Source organism: Acanthopagrus latus, chromosome 1 (assembly GCF_904848185.1).
Source record: "Acanthopagrus latus isolate v.2019 chromosome 1, fAcaLat1.1, whole genome shotgun sequence".
Lineage (NCBI taxonomy): Eukaryota > Metazoa > Chordata > Actinopteri > Spariformes > Sparidae > Acanthopagrus > Acanthopagrus latus.
The window spans coordinates 1,831,891-1,858,130 of NC_051039.1; the positions used below are offsets into that span (position 1 = coordinate 1,831,891).

Here is a 26,240-nt window from a genome sequence, read left to right on the forward strand (position 1 = left end):
ATAACATTTAAAGAATTAACTTGTTTAAAGTTGTGAGGGAAGATTATTTTGCATATTGTGCTGCCTCTGTGCTGGCGATGACCAGAGGCCTCATGTTTTTGTGTTGCCCATCTGTCCGTGTGCACAAAGAAGGAACTGATTAGCTTTTGGTGGTCAACGATCAACGTAGCTGTGACCTCACAACAATTCATATAATTATGATAAAATTCTTTACACAAATGTCCAGTGGGATAAAATTATGAAGTTGTTACATTTTATATCCACAAGGTCAAAAGTCAACCATGTTCTGGTGTTTTTAGTTGATTCAAATATTTGAAATTTAAAAAAAAACTCAACACTTTTTAAATTGCAAGACGTAATTTTTTTTGCTAATTTTGTTGAGATATTTTTTGGACAAACCAGTCTTCTATCCATCCTTCATTTAAAAATGTACTGTACTGTTGGTGAAGGGAGCAACATGCCTTGTTTAGGACTTGGACTTGTGATACCGGCCATCTTTGCTTTTGAATTAGTATCCCTTTTAATAACTCAAATGTTCCTCCCTTCCATCACCAGTTTATTCTTTTCAAATTTCTGGTGCTATGATCTGTGTGCATTTACATTAGTTTAGTTCAGTCTTAAATCAGGAAGAGTCTGTTTTCAAAGAAACAATAAACATTTACGATACTCCTCAACGATATGACAGTCTATAAAAGGAAAACAATAAATACATTAAAAAATCCCCTAAAGTACAAACAAGGTCAAAAAGATTTTCGAAACTCTTAAATGTTTAGATGTTTGTCTTCAGCAGCCTGAGCTTCTCCTGTGAGGTGAAAACATGATACTTTCACACTGTTTCAGCTGAAATGAAACTCTGCGTTGCTGTTTGGAACAGTCCACTGTCAGTGAAACCTGTAATATTTTACAACCTGCCATAAAACAGTGTTGCTGGGAAGGAGGGACAGCTGAACTACAGTCGCTTGATAACACCTGTAATTCAGGTGATCAGTTCATTGTCAGGTTTCAGGCTTGTGGAAAAGGCAGCAGAGCCGAGATGGACTCCGGCAGTTTGGTTCGGCCTGGTCTCCTTCTTGTCATCTCCATTTGTGTGTGTGTCGTCTCTGGAAATCCTTTATGTGAGTAGAACCAGAATGGATGAAGTTTGAAAATAGAGAAAAAAGTGGTGAAGATTTGATTTAAAACTCTTGAGGCCGACTGTTTTCTGATGCTCAATTTAATACCATTAGTTTTTCGTGTCCAAATCTGTTTGTTCAGTCTGTCCAAAAATCAACAAGTCACTTGATATTCATCATGACATATAGACATTTGGTGGATTTCTGGTGAGGTTTTCTATGGAGGCTCAGTATTCAGGTTATATTAAGTTATGACGTTGTTGGGCCCTGCAGCGGTTATCAGGCTGCGCCATCGTAAATCTACCTCTAGTCTCTCATGCACTCAAGCAGCGAGCAGGTACTCAGGGGCACGACCCAGCCCTTTCACTGTGTACGCTAAACAACGTGTTGTTGTCAGGTTGATTACACTTTATGGTGTTTCAAAGTCCAATATCAGGTTCTGCACGGATGTAAGAAAGAAAATTGCAGCACAGAGTCACCAAAGATTATACATTAACACTGATTATGACAAGAGACATTAGAATTAATTTTGCCATTGTTAAAAAACAAACAAACAAAAAAAACATAACATATTGTAATTTACTTTGAATGGTCTGTTTGTTTCAGACCTGTTCAACAAACATGTTAAGAGTATCTGTCTCCAATGTTGGAGAGCCTCTTAACGGGTAAATCAGATGTTACTCAGTTGCCTTGTGGGTAATGTAGGCACCAGGTTTTGAAATAGAAGATGGATGAGTGGAATAAAAGGTGATTTTCTGGTTCTGTTCTTTTGCTTGTGATCATATGTTATCCAGTCTGACTCCCTCAGACCTGTAAACACACTTTAGTGTGTCAGATTTGACAAGTTACTCTGGAAGCACATTTACCTTGGCAACACACATTTCACCCCTAGCACTGCAAAGTATTATTGTTGGCACTGCAGTGATCCTTTCTATGTCCCGCAGTCACAAATGGCAACAACACTGGACAAAGAGTTAATTCAAACATGTAGTCTATAATATAAATGGATCACCACTTCATCTTCCTCATTTTGGATTTAACAGACAAGGAATTTGTTTATTATCGGTGTGGCTTCAGGGATATCAATATCAGTCCGTCATTAACACCCCTAAACCAGGGGTGTCAAACTGATCCAGCCACCTGCAGCCTGCAAACCTGCAGCCACATGGCCCTTTACTGGATCAGTTTGACACCCCTGCCCTAAACAAATGGTAGGAACATAAATCCAAAACATTATACATGGCCAGTTACCAGATGATGTTATGGAGGTTTTAATGTGCAGGTGTTTGAGTGAACCTACATTAATGTGTCTGTTCTGTATTAACTTGTATGTTTTTTCTGTTCCCAAAGACACTACAGTCATAGATTGTACTACTGATAGCTCAAAAGAATTTGGTCCAGTGGATGAAGGATATGAAGGTAAGATAGATATTATATTCATTTTACATCACAGATAAAATAAAGATTAATGTCAAATAATCCAGCTAAAGGTGACTTTAGAAAATAAGTTCTCTGTTTCTTTGCAAGAGGCAGATATCTTCTAAATGATTACAATAAATCAAATGTGTTCCATTAAGATTACTATCTAATTTTTTAATTTCTTAATTTTTTTAACATTTATTTTTCCTTCTCAAACAGTATTTCACCCAAATATCACAGTTGAAACAGATACTGATATTTTTTTAGAATTAAAAAGTTGGACTTACCATCATGTGTGGAAAGGTGTAATGATTTATGAGGTGATGCATCATTAATGAGCCACTTCACAATACTTTTATCTGCTCAAGGCTCATAAGTGTGCAGCATTCAAATCAGTGAGATGCATCATTTATTGTAAGTTCACTCAGGAAAATCTGTCAGATAAGTAATTTAGTCGCTCTGCAGGGGAAGTGGAGGTGGTAACTGGGATCACAGCAGGAAGTGGTGTGAAGTTGGTGCCCAACATCTTTGACAAACACCTGGAGTATCTGGAGCTGAGCTTCACACTCGGAGACACCAGCGCGACTGTTCGCACCAAGAAGCCGCTGGACGCAGACACACTGACAGACGTGAGTTATGACAACGCTGTCTGATAGATATTAGATTAATGTGCTGATAATTCACAACAGCAAATGTGTTTTACCGCCTGGATTGAATTTCCTCACATGCTTATGTCAATATTGAAGGTCTTATTTTATGCAAATGTTTGCATCTGTTCAGCTTCCATCTGAACTTTCTGTTCAGGACTTTCTGCGTCATTATGTCCAATATCTCATATATTTAAACTTCAGCACATCTTTACGTTGAGTTTTCTAGTGTGTTCTGTCAGGTGTCTCCACAGACCTCAAGTGTCCTCTGTTCCTGTCTTACAGAGTGGCGGCACCTTGTTTTACTCCATCATGTGTGATGGTGTAATTAAGGTGAGTGAAATGTAAAAGTCACAGTATTCACTCAGCACTGCAAAACAAAATATTTCAAATCATGTGTTTGTCTTTGCAGTACAACAACACTCGGAGACTGAGAATCAATGACATCAATGACAACAGCCCGATATTTGAAGAGAAGCTCTACAGTCAGAATGTCTCTGAGGTGAGTCACTGAAATCTGTTAGAAAGAGACTGTAGACCTCCTGCACAATACACCTGTATCTACTGACAGGAACTGAACAGAAATATAAATGCAACACTTTCATTTTTGATCCAATTGTCTCAAATCATTTCTCTGAAATGTTGTTGATATATTGGTTAAACTCTGTGTTAGTAACAATCTACGGCCCAGTCCACACATACAGGGGAATTTTCTGAAACACATGTCATGGCCAATCACGAACACTAAGTACGCTCTGGTTGGTTGCTAAGCTACAGAAAATACTATTAATGAGGAAGTAAAATCCTGGATGAACAAAACAACCTTTTTTCAAAAGGCTCTGTACGTGTGGACCGGGCCTAAACTGCATGAGGACAAAATGGTGTTCACACTAGATACTGATGAAAACTAGTGGAGCAGAGGCTTATTTGTAGCAAAGTCCCAGAAGAATTTGCTTGAAAATGTTTGTTTCATTGTTCTTTTGTTTTGTCTCCAATTGGCTGAGCTGATTAACGACCAGTGTTACCAAAGTGTGACCATAACCACCAGTTAGAGAGGATAAACGTTGTAACAGACTCTGTGTTCAGGCTAAGTGTTAACTTGTATGAACAACAGAACATGCGTGTGTGTGTGTGTAAATATACATTTGTATCTTCATCAATCATCCTTCTCTTCTTTCAGTCAGAACCTGTGGGATTCGAAGTTGTTCAAGTGAGGGCGACGGACGCCGACAGCACCGCAGCGAACAACGCAATCACATATTCCCTTGTAATAAGATTTACCATTATTTATACAAGCTTAATGAATCTTTCCACTTAACCACTACAACTAGTTACTGAAAGTACCTGAGCTAAAGATTAAATGACAACCTTTTTTTAATTGGGAGATATTTGTTGCTTATCACTGCACTGAAACACAAGTGAATTTAAATACTATAAACCAGGGGTACTCAAGTACAAATCTCAAGGGGCCGCAAAGATTTTTTTCAGTGACTCAAAGGTCCATGTGTTGAGGTTGGTCACGCCACATGCAATAATACTGCGTAATATATATAATATATATCATATATATATATTGTTTTGAATGTATATATTCAAAGCAAAGTGTCCATCCATCCATCCATCCATCCATTTTCATCCGCTTATCCGACCGGGTCGCGGGTCAGCTGCCTGAGCAGGGACACCCAGACTTCCCTCTCCCCCGGACACTTCCCCCAGCTCTTCCGGGAGGATCCCAAGGTGTTCCCTGGCCAGCTGGGTGACATAGTCACTCCAGCGTGTCCTCCCGAGGGAGGCGTCCCGGAGGCATCCGATACAGATGCCCGAGCCACCTCAACTGGCTCCTCTCGATGTGGAGGAGCAGCGGCTCTATCTCCTCACCCTGCGGAGGAAACTCATTTCAGCCGCTTGTATCCGGGATCTTATTCTTTCGGTCATGACCCAAAGTTCATGACCGCAGGTGAGGGTAGGAACGTTGATTGAATAAATCAAGAGCTTCGCCTTTCGACTCAGCTCTCTCTTCACCACGACAGACCGATACAATGACTGCATTACTGCGGCCGCCGCACCGATCTGCCTGTCAGTCTCACGCTCCATCCTTCCCTCACTCATGAACAAGACCCCAAGATACTTAAACTCCTCCACCTGAGGCATTAGCTCTCCCCCGACCCGGAGGGGACAAGCCACCTTCTTCCGGTCGAGAACCATGGCCTCAGACTTGGAGGTGCTGATTCTCATCCCAGCCACTTCACACTCGGCTGCAAACCATCCCAGGACATGCTGGAGGTCCCGGCTCGAATGAGCCAACAAGACCACATCATCCGCGAAAAGCAGAGATGAAATCCTGTGGTTCCTGAACCAGATCCCTTCCGACCCATGGCTGCACCTAGAAATTCTGTCCATAAAAATAATGAACAGAACCGGTGACAAAGGGCAGCCCTGCCGGAGTCCAACATGCACCGGGAACAGGTCTCATTTACTGCCGGCAATGCGAACCAAGCTCCTGCTCCAGTCGTACAGGGACCGTGCGGCCCTTAACAGAGGGCCTCCGACCCCGTACTCCCGGAGCACCTCCCACAGAATGCTACGAGAGACATAGTCGAATGCTTTCTCCAAGTCCACAAAACACATGTGGCCTGGTTGGGCAAACTCCCATGAACCCTCAAGCACCCTGCGGAGGGTATGGAGCTGGTCCAGTGTTCCGCGGCCCAGACGAAAACCGCATTGTTCCTCCTGGATCCGAGGTTTGACTATTGGCCGAATTCTCCTCTCCAGTACCCTGGAATAGACTTTCCCAGGGAGGCTGACGAGTGTGATCCCCCGATAGTTGGAACACACCCTCCGGTCCCCCTTTTCAAATAGGGGTACCACCACCCCTTCCAGTCCAGAGGCACTGTCCCCGACTGCCATGCAATGTTGCAGAGACATGTCAACCAAGACAGCCCCACAACATCCATAGACTTGAGGTACTCAGGGCGGATCTCATCCAGCCCCGGTGCTTTGCCACTGAGGAGCTTCCCGACTACCTCAGTGACTTCGACCTGGGTGATGAATGAATCAACCTCTGAGTCTTCAGCCTCTGCTTCCTGTATGGAAGACATGTCAGTGGGATTGAGGAGATCCTCAAAGTATTCCTTCCACCGCCCGACAATGTCCCCAGTTGAGGTCAACAGCTCCCCACCTCCACTGTAAACAGTGTTGGTGGAGGACTGCTTCCCCCTCCTGAGGCGCCAGATGGTTTGCCAGAATTTCCTCGAGGCCAACCGATAGTCCTCCTCCATGGCGTCCCCGAACTTTTCCCAGACCCGAGTTTTTGCTTCCGCAACTGCCCGTGCTGCCGCTTACTTGGCCTGCCGGTACCCGTCAGCTGCTTCAGGAGTCCCCCGGGCCAACCAGGCTCGATAGGACTCCTTCTTCAGCTTCACAGCATAACAGGTAACACTGTCGCTGCCCATGTGAGCGTTGAAGTTCCCCAGAAGAACGATGGAGTCCCCGGTTGGAGCACTCTCCAGTACCCCTCCCAGAGACTCCAAGAAGGCCGGGTACTCTACACTGCTGTTCGGCCCATAAGCCGAAACAACAGTGAGAGACCTATCCCCGACCCGAAGGTGCAGGGAAACGACCCTCTCGTTCACTGGGGTAAACTCCAACACATGGCGGCTGAGCCGAGGAGCTATAAGCAAGCCCACACCAGCTCGCTGCCTCTCACTGCGGGCAACTCCAGAATAGAAGAGAATCCAGCCTCTCTCATGGAGTTTGGTTCCAGAGCCCAGACTGTGCGTAGAGGCGAGCCCGACTATCTCTAGCCGGCACCCCTCAACCTCTCGCACCAGCTCAGGCTCTTTCCCCCCCAGTGAGGTGACATTCCATGTCCCCATGGCTAGAGTCACCGTCTGGGGATTGGGTCGCCGGGGTCAAAGACCCGGCCACCAGGTGCTCGCCTGTGAGCCCCAACCCCAGGCCTGGCTCAAGGGTGGGGCCCCGGTAACGCCAATCCGGGCGACGTACGCGTCCTTGATATTATCTCTGTCATTTAGGTTTTTTTAACCGATCTTAGTCTGACCTGTCACCTAGGACCTGTTTGCCTTGGGAGACCCTACCAGAGGCATTAAGCCCCGGATTTGGGGCCACAAATAGGAGGCCAGCGGGCCGGATGCCGCCTGTTGAGGACCACTGCTATAAACCAAACCAACAAGAGAAGTGCAATAGTTTGTCATTTACATTAAACACAAGAAAGAACAAGATTTGAACACAGCCTGGAATAATGAAACACACTCCCTCCATCATGAAAGTACTCTTGCCACTCTGCTTCTACAAGTGTCATTATGAGTTAAAAGTAAAAAGTAATGTTCAATATGGAAATGTGATGTTCTTCCATAAGGAACCAGCTTCAGACGTCTTTGAGGTGACCAGCGCAGGAGCTGTACGCTTGAAGAAACGTTTAAACTACAATTCAGTCCAGAAGTACAACTTCACAGTGAGGGCCAGTGTGAGTAAAAGTAAAAGTATTGATACTAACAGAAATAACGTGAATGACATGACTACCTGATTGATCTGCTTTGTCTATGTTGTTCTTCACTACAGGATCCCTTGGATTTTAGTGACACAGCCTCTGTGGTGATTAACGTAGAAGACTTTGACAACTTGTATCCATATTTCAGCCACAGCTTGTACCAGGCTTTTATTCCAGAGAATCAGGTGAGTCTCTTAAACTAAATACTACAAGTGAAGAGGCCTCATGGATGAGAGGAACACGAGAGTCCAATTTCCTATGATATAAAACCCAGAAATACCTTCAGCTTCAATACTACAACATTTCTCTCACAAGTCTTGACATGTCTCACCTTTCACAATGTCAGAACACTTTTTTATTTAAAGAAACGTTATTTAGAAACCCCCACGGTTTCTAACCCTAACTCAAATTCCAGGTCAGTAACAGTTTGTCAGTTGCTAGCAGCAAGTGAGTGAGGAGTTTGTTGAGTTGAGTTTGAGGACAGAATTTGAACATTGAGCACTTGTGCATTACATATTTCAGGATGGACCTTTCCCGACCATCGAGCCAGAGGCGATAAAAGCTCAGGACGGAGACACCGGGATCAACGTGGCTCTGATTTATAGCATCAGTGAAGGTAAATACAACAGGAAGATAAAGCTACAAATTCAGCTCAGACAGGCAAAACACTAATATATGTAAAGAAACGCTCCGTATTTAACCTTGTCTTTGTGTGTTTAGTGTCTCCAGCAGAGTATCAGAGTAACTTCCACATTGACTCCAGCAGTGGAGTTTTGTCTGTGCAGACTCCAATAGACAGAGAAGAGATGAGCAGCAGTGTGATCTCAATCAACATCAAGGTAACAACATCCTAATAACTGGTTACATGTGAGGCTCATAGTGCACGTCAGGCAGAGGCTCCTGTATTTGTAGGAAAAGTAAAGCTTATGTGTACGTTTGAAAAGTGAAAATATAAACATAGACATTAAATATTGTTTAACATATTTTCAAATAAAACACAAATATTTAATGTAGGCAGTTGATGTTCTTCTCCTCTGTGTCTGAGCCTCCTGTTTGTTTGGCAGGTGCCTTAAATGCCTCTGCCTAAGTTGCACATTAGTTGCTAGCTAGAATGATTATTGGCTCGAAACAAAAAAATTATTAAAGGGAAAGTTTCAAAAATGAAAATTCAGTCACCATCTCCTGCCTCCATGCTGATGGAAAGTAAAGTGAAGTTTCATAGTCCAAAGTGTTTCTGGAGCTTCACAGTAAAACAACGTTGCGTGTTGTCCCTTTAATGATTATCTGTAATATTCTGTCTGCAGGCGGCTCAGACAGACGACAGCTTGAAGACGGCTAACGCTGTGGTGTCTGTCACCATCGAGGATGTGAATGATAACGCTCCAAAGTTTGACCGGTCCAACTACTCTGTTTCACTTCTGGAGAATTCTCCTGTTGATGCTGTTGTGTTTAAAGCCGTCGTCACCGACCTGGACCAGGTAGATTTTTACTGAAAACCTCACTTGGATATTGATTAATAATAATTATTCAGTAATCTATTCCATGATCCTCTTTCTCCAGGGAGGATTTGTGGGAACATTGCGGATCCTTCCAGAATCAGCTCCCTTCTCTATCGGTTCTGATGGGACGGTCAGAGTGAAGGACTCCACAGCTCTGGACAGAGAGACGACTACAAGCTTCACTTTTCAGGTGATCCAGATTTCACTTTAAACATAAACCCTGAGCTTTGTAGTTGTTGTAGGACTAGTGCAACAAATACTGCTGCAGGACATTATTATATCTTAGCATATTTACATTTTAAGTTAGACGCTGTTCTTTTGTTGGTTAAAAGATCGAAGCAGCGGAGACGAATCCACCAAATAATGTTGCAACAGCAGAAGTCAGTGTGACTCTTCTGGATGAGAACGACAACAGTCCTGTTTTCACCAGTGACATGTACGAGGGAAAGGTGTTTGCAAATCAAACTGTGGGAATGTTGCTGGTCCAGGTGAGTGATTAATATTCATCATATTACTTTACTCTGGCCCTCTATCTCAATAATAATCATGAAAACCTACATCAAGCATGAGTGTGACAAGCGGGGTGGAGTTCCTCAAGGTTCAGTTTGAGGTCCCTGTCTTTTGTCCTTGCAATAAATAAAGGCGGCGATACAGCTACATCCTACATCCATACGCTGATGACTCAGTTCTATAACTACTCCTATTTTTTACACCTCAGCGAACTTAATGAATCACTTCATTATATAACACTTAACATATTTCACTGATTAGTCTTCCAGATGTCTGTTGTGCTAAATGAAATCCTGCCACTGACTCATCCTTTAGTTTAGTGTAATGTTAGTATAGTTTTAGTTGAGTTTTAGGAGAGTCTTTTTTAAAATAGTTTCTGTTTTTCTTGTCAACTTTATCGTGTATGATTTGTATAATTTCACACAAAGGTTGAGGCAGAAGATGTAGACGATGGTACAAATGGACAGATCACGTATTCAATCGACTTTGGGAACTCTGACGGCTACTTCTCCATCGAGGACAAAACTGGAACGATCACGCTGGCTAAAGAAATTCCCCTGGTTCAAAACAGGATTTTGGAGTTCCCCCTCTACATAACAGCCTCAGATGGTAGGTCTGAACAGTATTTCTCGTAGTACTCAGCACTTCTAGAAGTAGCACTGAATCACACGATTATTTATCCTGTGAGTGGCTCAGTGATTATTCAGTCCCTGTATATAACACAAACACAGGATACTTGGATTAAACTTCTCTCTGTGGGCTGAAATGTCCAACAACTGCATCTCAGTCAGAAGAGACATGTTGGGCACTTCACCTTTGGCACTATTGAATTCTTTGTGGTCATAAAGTTGTTATCACACCCATATAACTATATCAGCTCCAACTTTCCATGACTAAAGTCTTCTTTCAAACATGCTGTTCAGGTTTCCATTTCCTAGCCTGGTATAATTTAAACACTGGACCATCAAGAGCCCAGAGCTCTTATCTTAAATATTACTTAAATATTTAGATTTCAGATGAGATTAGATAAGATCTTATACAGTCTGGTTTATTTGAAGCAAACTGAGGTCTTGAAGGAGTGTGAAACACCCTGAAAAAATTACCAGCCCTGGACTAAGATTCTGAGACTCATCCTAAACACATCCAACCACCTCCACAGGCAGAAGTTAAAAAAACAGTTTTCATGCTCAATATTAAAATTCATTATGATATTTTTTCTCCATCTCTCCTCTAGGTGGCACCATATCTCGCTCTACTGCAGCACAGGTGATCATTCGTGCTCCTGGTGACTCAAAACCTCAGTTTTTACAAAGAGTCTACCATGGCACTGTGGCAGAGGAGCAGGACCCACAAGTTCTGATTCTTAAGGTAAGTTTCTGTCATCAGTCATGTCCACCTAACCCACGCCTGTTCATCTGATATCTAAAACTGATTTGTATCTAGATGTGATTGTTGAGAAGGTGGGATAACACAGGATATTCATCTTTTTGTCTTCAGGTTAACTTCCTGGCCATAGCTGAGGAAAAACCTGTGATTCTTCTAGTTGATACACACTCTGACAAGTTCTCCATCTCCTCCACCGGTGAATTCACCACTAAGGTGAAGCTCGACTATGACGAAGGCCCACACAACTACTCTGTGACCATTTCCATCTCTGACGGCGTCGACAGTGACAGTGCTGTCGTGGAGGTTCAAGTCACTGACGTGAACGACAACAGTCCTGTTTTTGCCCCCAGTTCTGTCACAACATCAGTCCCAGAAGACTCGGAGGTCGGATCTAATGTTACTGTTGTACCAGCTACAGACAAAGACAGCAGCTTCAACAAGGAGCTCAGATACTCGCTGAGAGGAGGAGAGGGGAGGTTCGATATTGATCCTGTGTCTGGGATGGTGAGTGTGGCTGCTGCACTTGACAGGGAGACCAAGGCAGAGTACAACCTGCTGGTGGTGGCTGAAGATCAGGGTCGTCCAGCCAGGTCGGCCACAGCCTCCCTGCTGGTCCAAGTGTCCGACATCAACGATAACATCCCCGAGTTCTCAGCGGCTGAGTATCAGGTTGAAGTGTTGGAAACAGAGTCAGTGGGTAAAAGCTTGCTCACCCTATCAGCTGTAGACCCAGATGAAGGAGCAAACGGGAGAGTTTCTTACAGCATTCTCCAGCAGAGTCCCTCATCAGACCCTGCTGTGTTTGAGCTGGACTCTTCCAGTGGGACTCTGCAGCTGGCCCAGCCTCTGGACTACAGTGAGGTGAAGATGTACAGCCTGATGGTTCAGGCCTCTGATGCAGGGACCCCCTCACTGGTCAGGAACGGCTCTGTGGTGGTGAAGGTGAAGGACGTGAACAGCAACCCTCCTGTGTTCAGTAAGGAAAAATACGACGTGGCCGTCTTTGAGAACCTGGCCAGCGGTGCGTCCATCCTGACGCTGGAGGTCACTGACAGGGACGAGGTGAGTGCAGGCAGCTGATTAAGAAAATATTCAGTTCTTAGTTCTGTGTGATCACATTCACTGCGTGTAGCTGAGTGAACTGTGGGTTAGTCCACAGCATTTTTAGTAATCAAAAACTTCATCGGGTGCCTTTAATCTTCTCCATTGCTCACTGAAGTTTTGTCTCATCTCTGTGCTGCACGATCAGAGGAAATGAGAAGTATGAATGTCATTCTATTATCCCTTTAATGTAGAATACAGCTCAAATAGTTTAATTCTTGCTGGTTACCATCCACAAGCCAAAGCATCCATCACTGCAACCTTGAATATTGATTTGCATACAATAAAATCCATTTATTTGCTCTTGTATTTTATTTATCTAATAAATTTTAAGGATCGTCAGATTTGTATCAGATGGAAACACTGATACACTGACATGTAGCTCTTACAGTTTGGACCTCGGCATCGCTGCGTTATCGGTTTTATATAGTGTATAAAACTGTGAATCATCTCTCAGATCATACTTTATGTTGTTTTTGATAAGTTTGTGATACCTGCTGCTATTAACTTGGTGAACAGTGAAGTCAGCAAATGTGTGTAACACCCTACAATCATATCTTCTTCCTCAGGGTGGATTCTCCAATGGTCACTTCGTCTACACCAGTGATACCTTTGACATCAACAAACAGGGTGTGGTGACACTGAAGAACGACGTTACTCTGGACAGAGAGACAAAGGACAATTACATATTAGAGGTATAAGTTTTATTATGACAAAAAGACAGAGTGGAAGATGTGAAGCAATGGGAGGACTTTCATATTTACAAGTCTTGAGTTTTAATTAACATACTTAGCTTGTGTTGTAAAGTTTGATAAAATAAAAAATAAACTGAAATAAATTTTTATTCAAACTGAAATGACAGTAAAGATCCTGGTACTGTATGCAGCTGAAACAAGTAAATCCGACTCCTCACTCAGCTGATCTTGTGTTGTCCTCCTCATCTGTCTCCAGGTGGTGGCGGTGGATCAGGCCACAGATGGTCTGAGAGCCACAGCTCAGCTCAACATCACTGTCCTGGACTACAACGACAACGCCCCACAGTTCCCACCTATCGCGGACCCCTTACAGATCCCCGAGGGCAACTACACCGAGGAAAATCCAGGCGACATTGTCACCATCGTCCCCACTGACGCCGACCTCGGCCCCAACGGAGAGGTCACCCTCTCCCTCTCCTCCCCTCACCCACTCTTCAGGTTCAGAGAGGTGAGGCGAGGAGAGGATTGTGCAAATATCTTTAACCTGTACTGCGTTGGTGCTCCGGCTCTGAGTCATGTGATGTGTTGCAGGATGGGACATTGCTTGCTGTTGGAGCTCTGGATCGGGAGAGCAGGGAAACTCATGAGCTGTTGGTGAAGGCCTCAGACAACGGCACCCCACAGAGAGAAGTGAGAGCAAAGCCCTCTCTCGCCATTCAGCAGCCAAATCCTATTAAAAGGAATTACAAGTTTAGTGTCTTTGCCCCAAAATAAGATTTAAAACACCTGTTTCCCAAAGGCTGTACATTATGTGCACAGTTTCACCACACTGACTTGTGTTACAGAGTGTTGGGCCTTGCATTACACAAGGCACAAATAAGAAGTGTTTATGCAACATTAAAAGGGGGTTTTAGGTTTGGCTATCAATAAGTAATGATAATCATTAAATTGTCATCAAATTATGACAGCTTGACTACACTGCATTGAATATGGGATATTCAAATGCTGAACTGAAGTTCAAACAATTTCTACAGAGCACTTTCAACTTGAGTTGACAGCAGCAATAGCAAATGGCTCAAAGCGGCAGTTAATAACCTAAAAGATCTTGGTTAATCAAATGGGTTACAAATTTGATTGATAAATCAATTCTCGTTACATTGAAATTGTTCGTAAGTACAAATAAACGTCCACTCCTGTAGTGGACTAGAGGGGTTAAATGTAAAGACTTTAGGCAAAAGGATTCAGACAGGATTCAAACTTACGCGCTGTACAAACTGTGCTGAAATTGCTATTGCACGTTAATAATTCAGTTAATAACTAGAACCAAATTTACCATAACCTTCCTTCCTTGATAATCCCGTATACCAGCGGGACATCTTCCTCTTCCAGGATCATCAGAAGTCCGTCTGCAGCTGCACCAAATGTTTGACACTGTAGTGAATCTCAACTGTCTCAGTGTTATTTCATTTTTTATCCAATAACATATCGGGTAAAAACGAGCTCAACCAAGCTCATCCATCATAAAGGAACTGAAAAAAAATGTGATGATGAAATGTGTATTTAAATCTAATGAATCAATACAAACTGATGTCACAGTCCAAACATCATTATCTCTCATATGTGTCCTGTGCACCAGAGCTTCACCACCATCAGAGTGAGCCTCACTGACGTCAATGACAACAAACCTGAGTTCAGCTCCAGCAGCTACGTCAGCAGCATCCTGCTGAAGGACGCAGAGAAAGGGAAGCTGCTGCTGACGCTGGAGGCCACCGACAAAGACGCCGGGGACAACTCGCTCATCACCTACAGGTCAGTTCAGCCTGTGATGTGGTTTAAAGAGCCCCAGTCCAACTTACAGGTCAGATTCAACTGTGATATTTTTAAAATGCTTTAAAAATGTTTTTTAAAGATGTTTTTTCCCTCTGCTGATGCAGTTTCTCTGCAGGAAGTTCCCCATATTTGGCTTTAGACAGTACGACTGGGGCCGTGACCTTGACCTCTGACCTTGCTGATGTCAAAGAGGACACCACACTGGTGCTGACGGCCACAGCTGAAGACCACGGCGAGCCTCCCCTGAGCTCCACAGGTCAGTGTGACAGGAAGCAGCAGGTGGTTGTTCGTTTGTTCAGTTTTAATTTCCCTACAATATGAAATTATGGATGTTGGTTGTTAATATTTCCTGTGTGAACTGGATGTTCCCTGCAGCCCGTGTCGTGGTCAATCTGAGGGTCGTCAGTCTTGTGGAGGGCGTGGCCTTCGGGAGCTCCTCCTACAACTTCAGCATACCTGAGCACCGGACTGTGGGGACGACGGTGGGGACAGTCTTCGCCTCCTCAGGAAGTGACCTTTACGACGTCTCCTACACGCTGAAAAAACACTCCGACCTGTTCTCCATCGACGCCAGTGGAGCCATTAAGACAAAAGCAGAGTTGGACAAAGAAGAGAAGGAGTGGTACGTCCTGGATGTGGAGGCGGTGGACACGAGGACTCCCCCTACAACAGCTGTTGCAACGGTAAAGGATTTACTTGATGTCCTAAAAACCTGATGATGAGCTGAATATTTAACTATTGAAGCTGTAATCCTCTTATCTTATTATATCACCAGAAAAATACAAACTTCTACGATCAAACTCTTGCTGAAGTCAGTCGGGAGATGGGTGACAGCATGTTTTCCAGTGAAGAAAAATCTCTAGTGTCGTTCTTTTCTCTTCTTTCAGTTGTGATGTAACTGATGTTATAGCAGCTACGCTAACCATTCAATGAGCTGAACATTGTTTTGTTCTTAAAGAAACACTCGCTTGTTTTGCTGGTTGTCACATCTAAACCACACTGGTAGCTGCCAGTAGATCAGTTTGTATCCAAACTGGTTGTGTAGTCAAGTTTTTAAATTGAGCAGCTGACCGTTGTTTACTTCATCCATGATTCCACACGTAAAGTCTTCAGACATGATCCAGCTCTCTGTATCTGTCCTCAGAGCTCACCAGCCTCTTCTCTCAAATCTCACTCCAAGGACATTTTATCTAACCACTCCTGTACCTCGACTCGTCACTAGCCCCATTCACGCTACTGTTTGGATGATGGGATCCTGTGCCAATTCTCCACCTCTGGAGGTAGTATCAGAGGCGCAGTATTGATGTGAATGGATAAGCAAGCTGCGCATATCGAGGGCATGTTGGTCTGACAGTCTGATAACTACACGGGTCCTTCACTCAACAAAATAAAGAGAAATGTCCCACAAAGCAACGTCACATGGCCAAACAGCGTCTGTCACCTGTGTGAAAGGGGCTCTTGATACTGTTCTGTGTTAAGAAACAAACAGGACCGTCAACATTATCTGTCAGTGATTTCAGTATTTTGACTTGTCATTTCTTCTCCCTCAGGTGACGGTTCAGGTGGAGAACGTGAACGAGCCTCCACAGTTTTCCAAACCGCTTTACCAGGCCTCCATCGTCAGCATCGCTCTGTATAAAACCCCTGTTGTCACTGTCAAGGTAAAAACACACCCAGCCACCGTCGGCTCGCTTTTGTTGGGAATTAATTACACAAACTGTAATAACAGATAAAAACATCTTCTCTGTTGTATGAGAGCAGCGCTGATAAACAAGAGAAATGTATCCGAGCAGGTTGAACTGAGCTGTGAGCGACGTGGTTAATGTGTCACTGAGCCTGTTATCTGATCGCTCACTGGAACGTTTCCATGACTGTCAAAAGCTCAAAGGGTTGAGACAAAGTGGAGACGTCCCAACAGGCGATACTGCCGCGATGCAGCCAAGATCAGCAAAACCTGATCAATCACTTCAGTGAACTGAATCAAATTCACTTTGAGTCGATCAGTCTTGAGAAAACACGATCCTGCACGCTGCTCCTGCTCAGCACAACAAGTAGAGGACAAGACATCCATCTTGACACACGGACCAAAACTCATTTATTAATACCTGTAATGTTTTAATTCTAAATCCTCCCCCTCTCCAGGCTTCAGACCCTGATGTGGGTGACCAGGGTCGGCTGGTCTACAGTCTGGAAGACGCTACTTACTTTGACGTGGATCCGTCCACCGGTCTGGTGTTTGTGGTGTCAGCAGTGGAGCTGGCTGGACAGAAGGTTGAGTTGAAGGTGCACGCTGACGACCTCCAAGGACTTCGAGCTACGACCAGGGTGGAGGTGAGTGGAGGAAAATGTACAGACGTTTGTTAGAAAAGAACTCAGCATCCAGCAGAGACTAATACTAAGACTAACACTAAATTACTTCTCTCCTACAGGGGACCAATAAAGATGCATCTTAAACACAAGACAGTAATGTTAAAGCAAACAAACAGAAACACCAAAAATTTGAGATAAAAAGATGTTCCAGTTGTTCATCAGTGCCAGGATCCCTTTCCTTTTTCTTTCTGCGACAGATTTGGCAGTTTATTTCATTTATTTTTCACCTATTTAAGAGAGAAAAGAGATTGAATGAATTGTTTTCCATTTTTTTTTAATTTGTGATTTCTTTTCTTTTTTTTAGCATCAGACCTAAAAGCATTTGTTGTATTTTCTTCCTGAAGACACAATATAGTTTACTTAGGAAAAATGATCTGGACAAGAAAATGTTTTTCTCCCGACACATTTTTCAGATTAGACAAACAAACAAGAAAATCAATCAGCCAAAACTTTTATCAGTTTTCATAGATGGAAGAAAAATATTCTAAAAATGATCCGAGCTCAACCTGTTTTCACAGATGGAAGTTAAAATTACGTCATAATGTGTTTTCTTTCTTGCCTCTCGGAGCCTCTATACATTAATGTGCATTCAACAAAAATACTCTTTATCTTATATCTCTTAAAAAGTGAGGAAAATAATTGGAGACATTAAGTTTCTTTGAATTCTCCCCGGAATAAAAAAATCACCCTGCTCCAAATTTCTCAAAATGATATAATATACAGAATTAGTTTCACAGTAAATAAACGTGTATTAATTAGAAATGGAGATAAAAATGGCCAACAGTAAAATGGCAGCTCCTGCTTACAGCACATTCCATCAACTTGCTTTCTGAACGAGGCCCTCGTGGTGCTGAAAGACGCTCTGCTGCTCTGCTGCACTCACCACTGTCTGTTCTGCCTCCAGGTGACGGTCGGGGGAAGTGTGAGCAGCAGCGACGTGGTCGTCATCCGCCTCAACCAGCCAGCTAACACTGTGGAGAACAAGATCCCCGACATGGAGAGGTAAGACAGGTTCAGCTCACCATAAAGACTCTTTGGAGATGTTTTGTTTCCAGTTTATATAATTTGTAACTTATTTATTCCTCTCAGCTCTTTAGTGAAAGTTCTGGGCTGGAACGTGAATGTCGTCGGGGTGTCCAACGATAACGGAGGAGCCTCTGAGTCCAGGATACAGGGGGCAGCTGTGAAGAGTCTGGTCAGCTTCATCTGTTTGGATGGAGGGACGGTGGTGTCCGGTGAAGAAGTCACAACGTAAGAGTTTGATTTTTAATGACAACATCCAGTGTGAACCAGACAGATTTATATATTAGTTAGCTTCCATTTACAGTCCTGCTTCTTCTTGTGATTTAAATGTTATCATTTAAAGTGTGAATCTACAAAATCTAACTATATAATAAAATGTTATGAATAAAGTGTTTGTACGGTGATATAAACTAAAATTCAGCACGTTAATTTAAAAAGTTGGAGCCGACCTCTTGTGTCTGATCCATCAGGAAGCTGCAGAGCCAATCAGAAGCTGTGAGGGCGGAGCTAGTCAAAGTGTTCGGGGACAGTCTTCAGTTCGAGGTCAAGTTGGAGGTGGAGCCTCAAGGCCCCGCCTCCAACCAGGCTGTGGTCATCGCTCTGGGCGTCCTGTTGGCCCTGAGCATGATGGGATTGATGGTGGCTGTCGTCTTTGTCGTCAGGTGAGACTGAACACAATGTGACTCAGACTGGTTCTTCTTCACAGGACGTCAGTATCATGTGCACAGCTTCTCACTGCTGCCACCGAGTGGACAGATCAGAGAGCGACAGTTTCACCATCTTCATTTAGAAGCTCAGATGTGAAAAATGTAAAATTGCAGTAACCTCGTCCAAGTTATCAGGTCATAAGTGTGAATTAATTTTCATCATTGTGTTGATCTTTACTGATCCAGATGTGATTGTGCTGAAAACAAAATGTTTAAATTAAAAACAGAAAACTAATTGTGACCTTAAAAGGTCTAAAGTTCAATTCGAGTCAGGCATCAGGAGAATCATAAACTTGTGACTTCCTGTCTGCTCTGTTCTAAGTTCGGCTGAATTGTCGCTGAATAACTGTCCAAAATAGATTTGTTTGAATAAAATTAACAAATTGATACAGAAAACAATTATATATTCATGAAACCTTGAAACTGAACAACTTAAACTGTTTTAACCACAAATTAACCAGAATCTTTTATCATTTCCAATTCAAAGTACATAATATTTAATGTTTATACATCAGTGTCACAGCACATGACTCCTGTCAGCATGAAGGAAGTTAAAGCTTCAAACTTCATCATGTGTGTTTAATCTCTCAGGTTCAAGAAGACGAAGGATCATCAGGAGGATTCTGAACAGAGTTTTGACATGAGCCGAGGCGTTGGAGGTTTCGAGTAAGTCCTCTGAACAACTCGTCATAAAAAATATAAAATGTTGTTACAGCTTTTAATTAAAGGCCTGTTTATAATAGAAACTGCCTCCGTTGTGTTTCAGCAACAAGGCTTGGACGGATTCTGAATTGAAAAAGGTAACAGAAGAAAAAGATGTAATTTTAAAGTGTTAAAATGTGTAGTTTGGATGCTTGATGATCATCTTGTGTTACAGAGGAACTCACAGGATAAGAAACCAGACTTCAACAACAGTGTGAGAAGCCGACAGACGGATGATGATGATGGAGGTCCCATTTCTGCTTTCTGATCTGAACACAGAAGCTTTCAGTCCGACTGTACGGAGTCTGCAGAGCGCCACCAAAACAACCAGCGACTTTCATTTTGTTTGATTATATTTCATTAACACATTTTTATTTGGACACCACAAACTGTCTGCTCTCCAAATATCAGCTTCTGTTCTTCAAGATGTTCATGATGTTGTTGTTTTGTCTGATTTAAAAAAAAAAAAAAAAAAAAAAAACTAGAAACGGCACCAAAAAATCTTTTCCATCACTGAACGTCTGTGTCAGGATTTAAAGGAACAGTTCACCCATGAATGTAACCACAAGTCTCCAGTGGACTACGACACTTCACCTGATGATGTAAAGTCAGGAGGAGGAGAGGATGACGGGGTTACATTCATGGGTGAACTGCTCCTTTAAAGAGAGACAGTTTATTTATTGCCTTTAATTTAATGCCGCTGAATTTGTGGAGAACAGCTTTAAATAAACTCATTAGTAATTAATTAATCTTTGACCATCAGGACAAAGAAATAAAAAGATTAACTGGTGAAATTAATGATCAGTTATTGAGCAGAAACATGAACCCTTCAGTGAGTCTCTGTTGTCATGGAGACAGCAGCTCAGTAAAGTGAAGAAGACCATGAGGAGCTGCTGAAAGCTCAGGACAAAAAGCTGTTAAATGGATTTTTCTCTTTAACATTATTATTGTAAAGTCTTCTTTAGCTTTACCTCACTGTGTCCCTCTGAGGCCTCCGTACATCCAGACACCACAGCAGCTGGTTGAGTTTTATTGATCAGCTGCTGTTGAGTTTCACTTTTAAAAGTTATTTTCCCTGAGAGAGAAATCATGAACAAACTGGCACTTTATTCTCGAAACGAGCAGATTTACTTCAGGTGAAATGTTCCTGTAGTGCCAGATGGTTCACTGAGGATCTGATGTCGCTACAGTCGAGTTTAATAATCAATCATTGATTATTATTTGGATCATTTATTTGTAAAATGGCTGCCATTAAGCAAACTGAGTTTCAGTTTTCAAGTTTAATGTAATCAAATATTTACTTTTGTTTTCAGACGCAGTCTTTATTCTTTGTCGCTTTTTCGAAAATGTAAATAATATTAAAGCAGCTCTGCAGTAAGTTTTGTGTCCATGTACACAATCTGTAAAAATGGATTTTTTCCATTTGTATTTGTTTGGAATTTTTCTCTTCTAATATTTGCAATTATATGAAATAAAATCTGTGAGAAAAAAAGACTTTCTTCTGTTTCTGGTTTTGTGAATAAAAATAATTTTACTTTCAAAGAATAGAACGTCAAAATGTTTCATATTTGGTGCAACAGGATATAAAACCATCTTCTTACAAGATGTGAACTGAACATGAGTGCTGAAGTGTCAAACTGAGGATCTTTCAAAAACACTTCAGAGTTTAAAATTTTAACAAAGTTCAAAATGCAGGAAAAATTAAAGAGGAAGGCTGCAGCCAACAACTGTCTACCAATTATTTACTGATTAATCAATTAATCACTGGGCATTAAAGTGTCAGAAAACAATAGAGCTGCAGGAATCATACTGCAATTATTTTTCAGACAATTGACTCATGAAGAGTGGAAATTATCTTTTTTGTATCACGATTTTAATTTTCACTGAAAAACTGTTAAAATGTATTTTAGTCTGAACCAAACATTTTCTCACATCTACGCAACAAGATTTGAACAGGAGCACTACAGTACATCTTTATATTATTGTATTTTATTCTTCTTTAGTTATATTTATTTTTGTGTCCACATGTTACCGTATGTTTTATTATGTGTGCAAAGCAAGCTGTTCAAACTGGTGGGATTAATGAGGTTGTTTGAATCTGAAGATAGTGCTGTTCATCACATTTTACAATTATGATTATATTTTTTGATTAATTGTTCAGAATACAAAAGTGGAAAAACTGTCTCTCCCAGTTTCCAAGGTGATGTCATCAGGCAAACGGTCAGAAGACAGTTTTCATCACAGCTTCAATGAGCTGACAAAACTTAAAAAAACATCTAAATGTTTGAATTCTCAATCCTGGAATGTAATTAGTAGATATAGATAATATAATAAGAGTGTGCATGTGTTGTAAGTAATCTCTTAACAAATTGCATTTTTGTATTTTAAATATCGTTTTTTTTTAATTTAGAAAATAAGAGAGGAAATGACAACAAGTTACTTCCAGCGGCCATCATAGTGTGAAGCTGCTCGTGGTTGGCAGCTGTTGACAGGTTCGAGGATCTTCAAGGTGTAGCGGACGGTTGGTCTGTTTCAGAGCTGGATACCCGGAAGTACGATGAAAACAGCGGTAAGTGTTCTCAAGCGAGCTGCGTTTACTGCTAGCTTAACTGTTAGCTTTGGGTTAGCTTATCTGCAGCTTTTTTGTGACTCCTGTGACTTTGACATTTTACATGTAACTGAATAATACATTTTTTTTTTTTATCATCATCGTGTTAGGCCTTCAGTAACTCTTGCATTAATTACAACAGTCAACAGCAGCCTACAGACACTTTTAATTTTGTACACTTTCATGTACACATGGGGACTTAAGAAGGCCTACATATAGGCCCCTTCTGAGCCTATGTCACGATTAGGTCATGTGTTCAGCTGGAGGCAAAACAAACCAATTTTGTAGGCAACTACTAACATTAGTAGTTCCAGGACTTCATCACCAACATCATCACCGTACAGACACGGTGAACAGACACTGCGGTCACAAGTTGATCTGGACTTCTTCTGCGACCCAGTAGCGGCTTTGTGTCTGCCTTGACGAGAGAAATAGGTTATACTGCAAGTCGCCTGCGTGATTTGATTAGCATAGTGGTTTGACTGCAGCGTTGGTGTTGTTTTCCCTCAGTGAATGTGAGTTTAAGTCCTGTAATTATTATTATTATAATTATTATTTTATTTTATTTTTTTAACAAGGGTTATAGTTCCCCTATGTGATGCACGTTTACTCAAACGGGGAGAAGACATGAGTACATGTTTTTAATAAATGTTTGTTAGAGATACACATTCACAGGAAGAGTAACTTTCCATTTTCCTGTTTACAACGTCCTCCGTAACAACCAGCAACTGTGACACAGTGACTGAGGGTCAGACACGTTTAATCAAACAGCAGCCCGAACACGTATCAGGTGTGTTTTGACCAGAGAAAACCTGAACAAAGAGGCAGATCTGAGGACAGCTACGTCTTCTCTTCCTGTTGTCAACATCTGTTGTAGCTACGGCGACTACAGACACATTTGGCTGACGGTCGCCAGTTAACACAGCCCCGCGTTAATCCGAAACACCGGCCATTCAACAGAGGGTAAACCCGTCACGTCGTCATCCCATTGAGTGAGTGCGTAAGGGTCGGTCAAGATGGTCCCATCTGATAATGTCTATTTTTTAAAATAACAGTCCCGATCCCGTACAGTGAGTGTCTTTTCATACTGCAATAAATTGTCACCTTCTTTAGCCATTTTGTGTATGATAACAATAGCCAAACAAGCCTAAACAATACTAGCTAGCTAGCTAGCTACTGTGTTCAAATGTTTCTTCTGCCTCCAGTGATCGCCCCGCCCACCCTGATGTTTACAATCTGTGAAGGGGTCTATATAGTTCTGTATAGCTACTCTGTTTCCATTTATAGCGTAGCTTGTTCTTTAATTTCGTAAATACACCAAAACATGGCATCATTGAAATGAAAATGAATTTTTCCTCAGAAGCTTTGGTTTAAACTTGACTCGTGTGTTCGTCTGAGTCTGCTTGCTATGACCTATGGGCCGCATCGGGCACGCCGGCCTCCTATTTGTGGCCCCCAAATTGTCACTCCTTCATCATGTGTTTGGGTGGGTCAGCATGTGTATACCAGGACTTGTCTCCATGCCAACGATACACAGACAGCTGGGTCACTCACTGCGGCAAGCACAATTTTGATTTTGAAGCAGTTCGAATATTGAGATTTTGCCAGCTGTAGGAGCCTAAATTGCACGAAAAATGCACTGCGAAAAGAAAAGTGGACAGTGAAAATCGGCAATTCGAAGAATGGACTGAAAAATTCACATTCATTCTCCCTCCAACCAGCACAAGACCCAAATGCTTAATATGGCAGGAGACTAAAGCTGTGATGAAGATTTCGAATTTGAAACGACATTATGAGACGAAGCATAGGAATTCTGAAGAGACATTTCCTCAAAATTCAGAGGTAAGAACAAACAAAAAACGCACTGAAATCATCATATCAAGCTGCAAGCAGGATTCTTGTCACATCTATGACACAACAACAAAAAGCAACAGAGTGCTCACTTAGACTGTCATCTCATATCATTGTCCGTAACCACTTATCCCTTTCCGGGTCGCAGGGTGTTGCTGCTGGAGCCAATCCCAGCCTTGTCTCAGGACGAGGGGCCCTCATCACAGGGCCCTCACTGATGAGCAATGTGGGGTTCAGTATCTTGCTCAAAGACACTTCGACATGCAGCTCAGCCTTGCCTGGAGCCGGGATTTGAACCAGCAACCTTCCGATCACTAGTCGACCTGCTCTACCCGCTGAGCTACAGCCGCCCCGCTTGGAGACTTAACAAATTAAATTAAATTAAAGTAGTTTAAACGCAGACGAGGTGTCCGACACAGAGGAGGTGCTTGAACTTGGTGTTCGTTATGGACAAACTGTGACTAGCACAGAAGTCCAGTAACAAAACACCACTCAGGTTCAGATCGGGGAGGCCATTCCTCCCAATCACACCCCTCGAGGTAACACTGTCACTGCCCACGTAAGCATTGAAGTCCCTCAGAAGAACAATGGAGTCCCCGGTCTCCAGTACCTGTCCCAGGGATTCCAAGAAGGCCGGGTACTAGTTTGGCCCATAAGCTGAGACAACAGTGAGAAACCTAACCCTGACCTGAAGGCGCAGGGAAATGACCCTCTTGTTCACCAGGGATAATTCTAACACATGGCAGCTGAGCTGGGGAGCTATAAGCAAGCCCACACCGCTCAACTTCCCACACCATCTCAGGCTCTTTCCCCCCCAGCGAGGTGACATTCCATGTCCCCATGGCTAAAGTCACCGTCCAGGGATTGGGTCGCCGGGGCCCCCACCCACGATCGCCACCCAAATCACACCGCAACTACAACCCCATCTTGATCTCCTACGAAATCCTCAAAGACCCCATCCTCCTGCTGCCTCCTCTGCGTCTGACGCCTCCTCTGCGTGTGACGCCACCTCTGCGTTTGACGCCTCCGCTGCGTTTGACGCCTCCGCTGCGTTTGACGCCTCCGCTGCGTTTGACGCCTCCGCTGCGTCTGACGCCTCCGCTGCGTCTGACGCCTCCTCTGCGTCTGACGCCACCTCTGCGTCTGACGCCACCTCTGCGTCTGACGCCACCTCTACTTCTGCCACCTCTTCTGCGTCTGACGCCTCCTCTGCGTCTGACGCCACCTCTGCGTCTGACGCCACCTCTACTTCTGCCACCTCTTCTGCGTCTGACACCTCCCCTGCGTCTGACGCCACCTCTGCGTCTGACACCTCCTCTGCGTCTGACGCTTTCCCTGCGTCTGCCACCTCTTCTGCGCCTGACGCCTCCTCTGCGTCTGACGCCACCTCTACGTCTGACGCTTTCCCTGCGTCTGACACTTTCCCTGCGTCTGATGCCTCTTCTATGTCTGCTGCCTCTTCTGCGTCTGCCGCCTCCTCTGCGCCTGACGCCTCCTCTGCGTCTGACGCCTCCTCTGCGTCTGACGCCACCTCTGCGTTTGACGCCTCCGCTGCGTTTGACGCCTCCGCTGCGTCTGACGCCTCCGCTGCGTCTGACGCCTCCTCTGCGTCTGACGCCACCTCTGCGTCTGACGCCACCTCTGCGTCTGACGCCACCTCTACTTCTGCCACCTCTTCTGCGTCTGACGCCTCCTCTGCGTCTGACGCCACCTCTGCGTCTGACGCCACCTCTACTTCTGCCACCTCTTCTGCGTCTGACACCTCCCCTGCGTCTGACGCCACCTCTGCGTCTGACACCTCCTCTGCGTCTGACGCTTTCCCTGCGTCTGCCACCTCTTCTGCGCCTGACGCCTCCTCTGCGTCTGACGCCACCTCTACGTCTGACGCTTTCCCTGCGTCTGACACTTTCCCTGCGTCTGATGCCTCTTCTATGTCTGCTGCCTCTTCTGCGTCTGCCGCCTCCTCTGCGCCTGACGCCTCCTCTGCGTCTGACGCCTCCTCTGCGTCTGACGCCACCTCTGCGTTTGACGCCTCCGCTGCGTTTGACGCCTCCGCTGCGTCTGACGCCTCCGCTGCGTCTGACGCCTCCTCTGCGTCTGACGCCACCTCTGCGTCTGACGCCACCTCTGCGTCTGACGCCACCTCTACTTCTGCCACCTCTTCTGCGTCTGACGCCTCCTCTGCGTCTGACGCCTCCTCTGCGTCTGACGCCACCTCTGCGTCTGACGCCACCTCTACTTCTGCCACCTCTTCTGCGTCTGACACCTCC

At 43.7% G+C, this 26,240-nt stretch overlaps 2 protein-coding genes across 13 annotated transcripts in view; both read left to right on the plus strand.

Annotated features, from left to right (window-relative positions):
- LOC119017776 (cadherin-23-like) overlaps window positions 1-26,240 on the plus strand; it is a 101,113-nt gene that overhangs the window by 41,938 nt on the left and 32,935 nt on the right. For 5 of the 12 annotated variants that reach the window (XM_037094870.1, XM_037094854.1, XM_037094862.1 and 2 more), the window contains 5 exons: window positions 1,007-1,115; window positions 2,463-2,531; window positions 2,997-3,160; window positions 3,464-3,511; window positions 3,591-3,680. In XM_037094870.1, the coding sequence (XP_036950765.1) occupies window positions 1,007-1,115; window positions 2,463-2,531; window positions 2,997-3,160; window positions 3,464-3,511; window positions 3,591-3,680 (480 nt within the window). Of the gene's footprint in view, window positions 1-988; window positions 1,116-2,462; window positions 2,532-2,996; window positions 3,161-3,463; window positions 3,512-3,590; window positions 3,681-4,358; window positions 4,446-7,556; window positions 7,665-7,759; window positions 7,874-8,210; window positions 8,305-8,408; window positions 8,528-8,992; window positions 9,167-9,248; window positions 9,378-9,519; window positions 9,676-10,125; window positions 10,307-10,931; window positions 11,066-26,240 lie in introns of all 12 variants that reach the window. The other 7 variants (XM_037094864.1, XM_037094844.1, XM_037094803.1 and 4 more) reach the window with 4 other exon arrangements.
- Window positions 14,480-20,391, plus strand: LOC119017820 (protocadherin-19-like). Its single transcript, XM_037094909.1, has 11 exons — window positions 14,480-14,688; window positions 14,814-14,965; window positions 15,085-15,392; window positions 16,260-16,370; window positions 16,852-17,040; window positions 17,984-18,081; window positions 18,169-18,330; window positions 18,573-18,764; window positions 19,401-19,475; window positions 19,576-19,609; window positions 19,687-20,391. The coding sequence occupies exons 1-11, from the start codon at window positions 14,498-14,500 to the stop codon at window positions 19,777-19,779; spliced, it is 1,605 nt and encodes a 534-aa protein (XP_036950804.1). The 5' UTR covers window positions 14,480-14,497; the 3' UTR covers window positions 19,780-20,391.

What these genes read in the sequence shown, in the direction of transcription:
- LOC119017820 (XM_037094909.1), top strand. Translation starts at nt 14,498, where the DNA reads ATGTGTCCTGTGCACCAGAGCTTCACCACCATCAGAGTGAGCCTCACT. An exon ending in GCCTCCCCTGAGCTCCACAG is followed by an intron (nt 14,966 to 15,084) that starts GTCAGTGTGACA and finishes TGTTCCCTGCAG; the next exon opens with CCCGTGTCGTGGTCAATCTG. An exon ending in GCTGTCGTCTTTGTCGTCAG is followed by an intron (nt 18,765 to 19,400) that starts GTGAGACTGAAC and finishes TTAATCTCTCAG; the next exon opens with GTTCAAGAAGACGAAGGATC.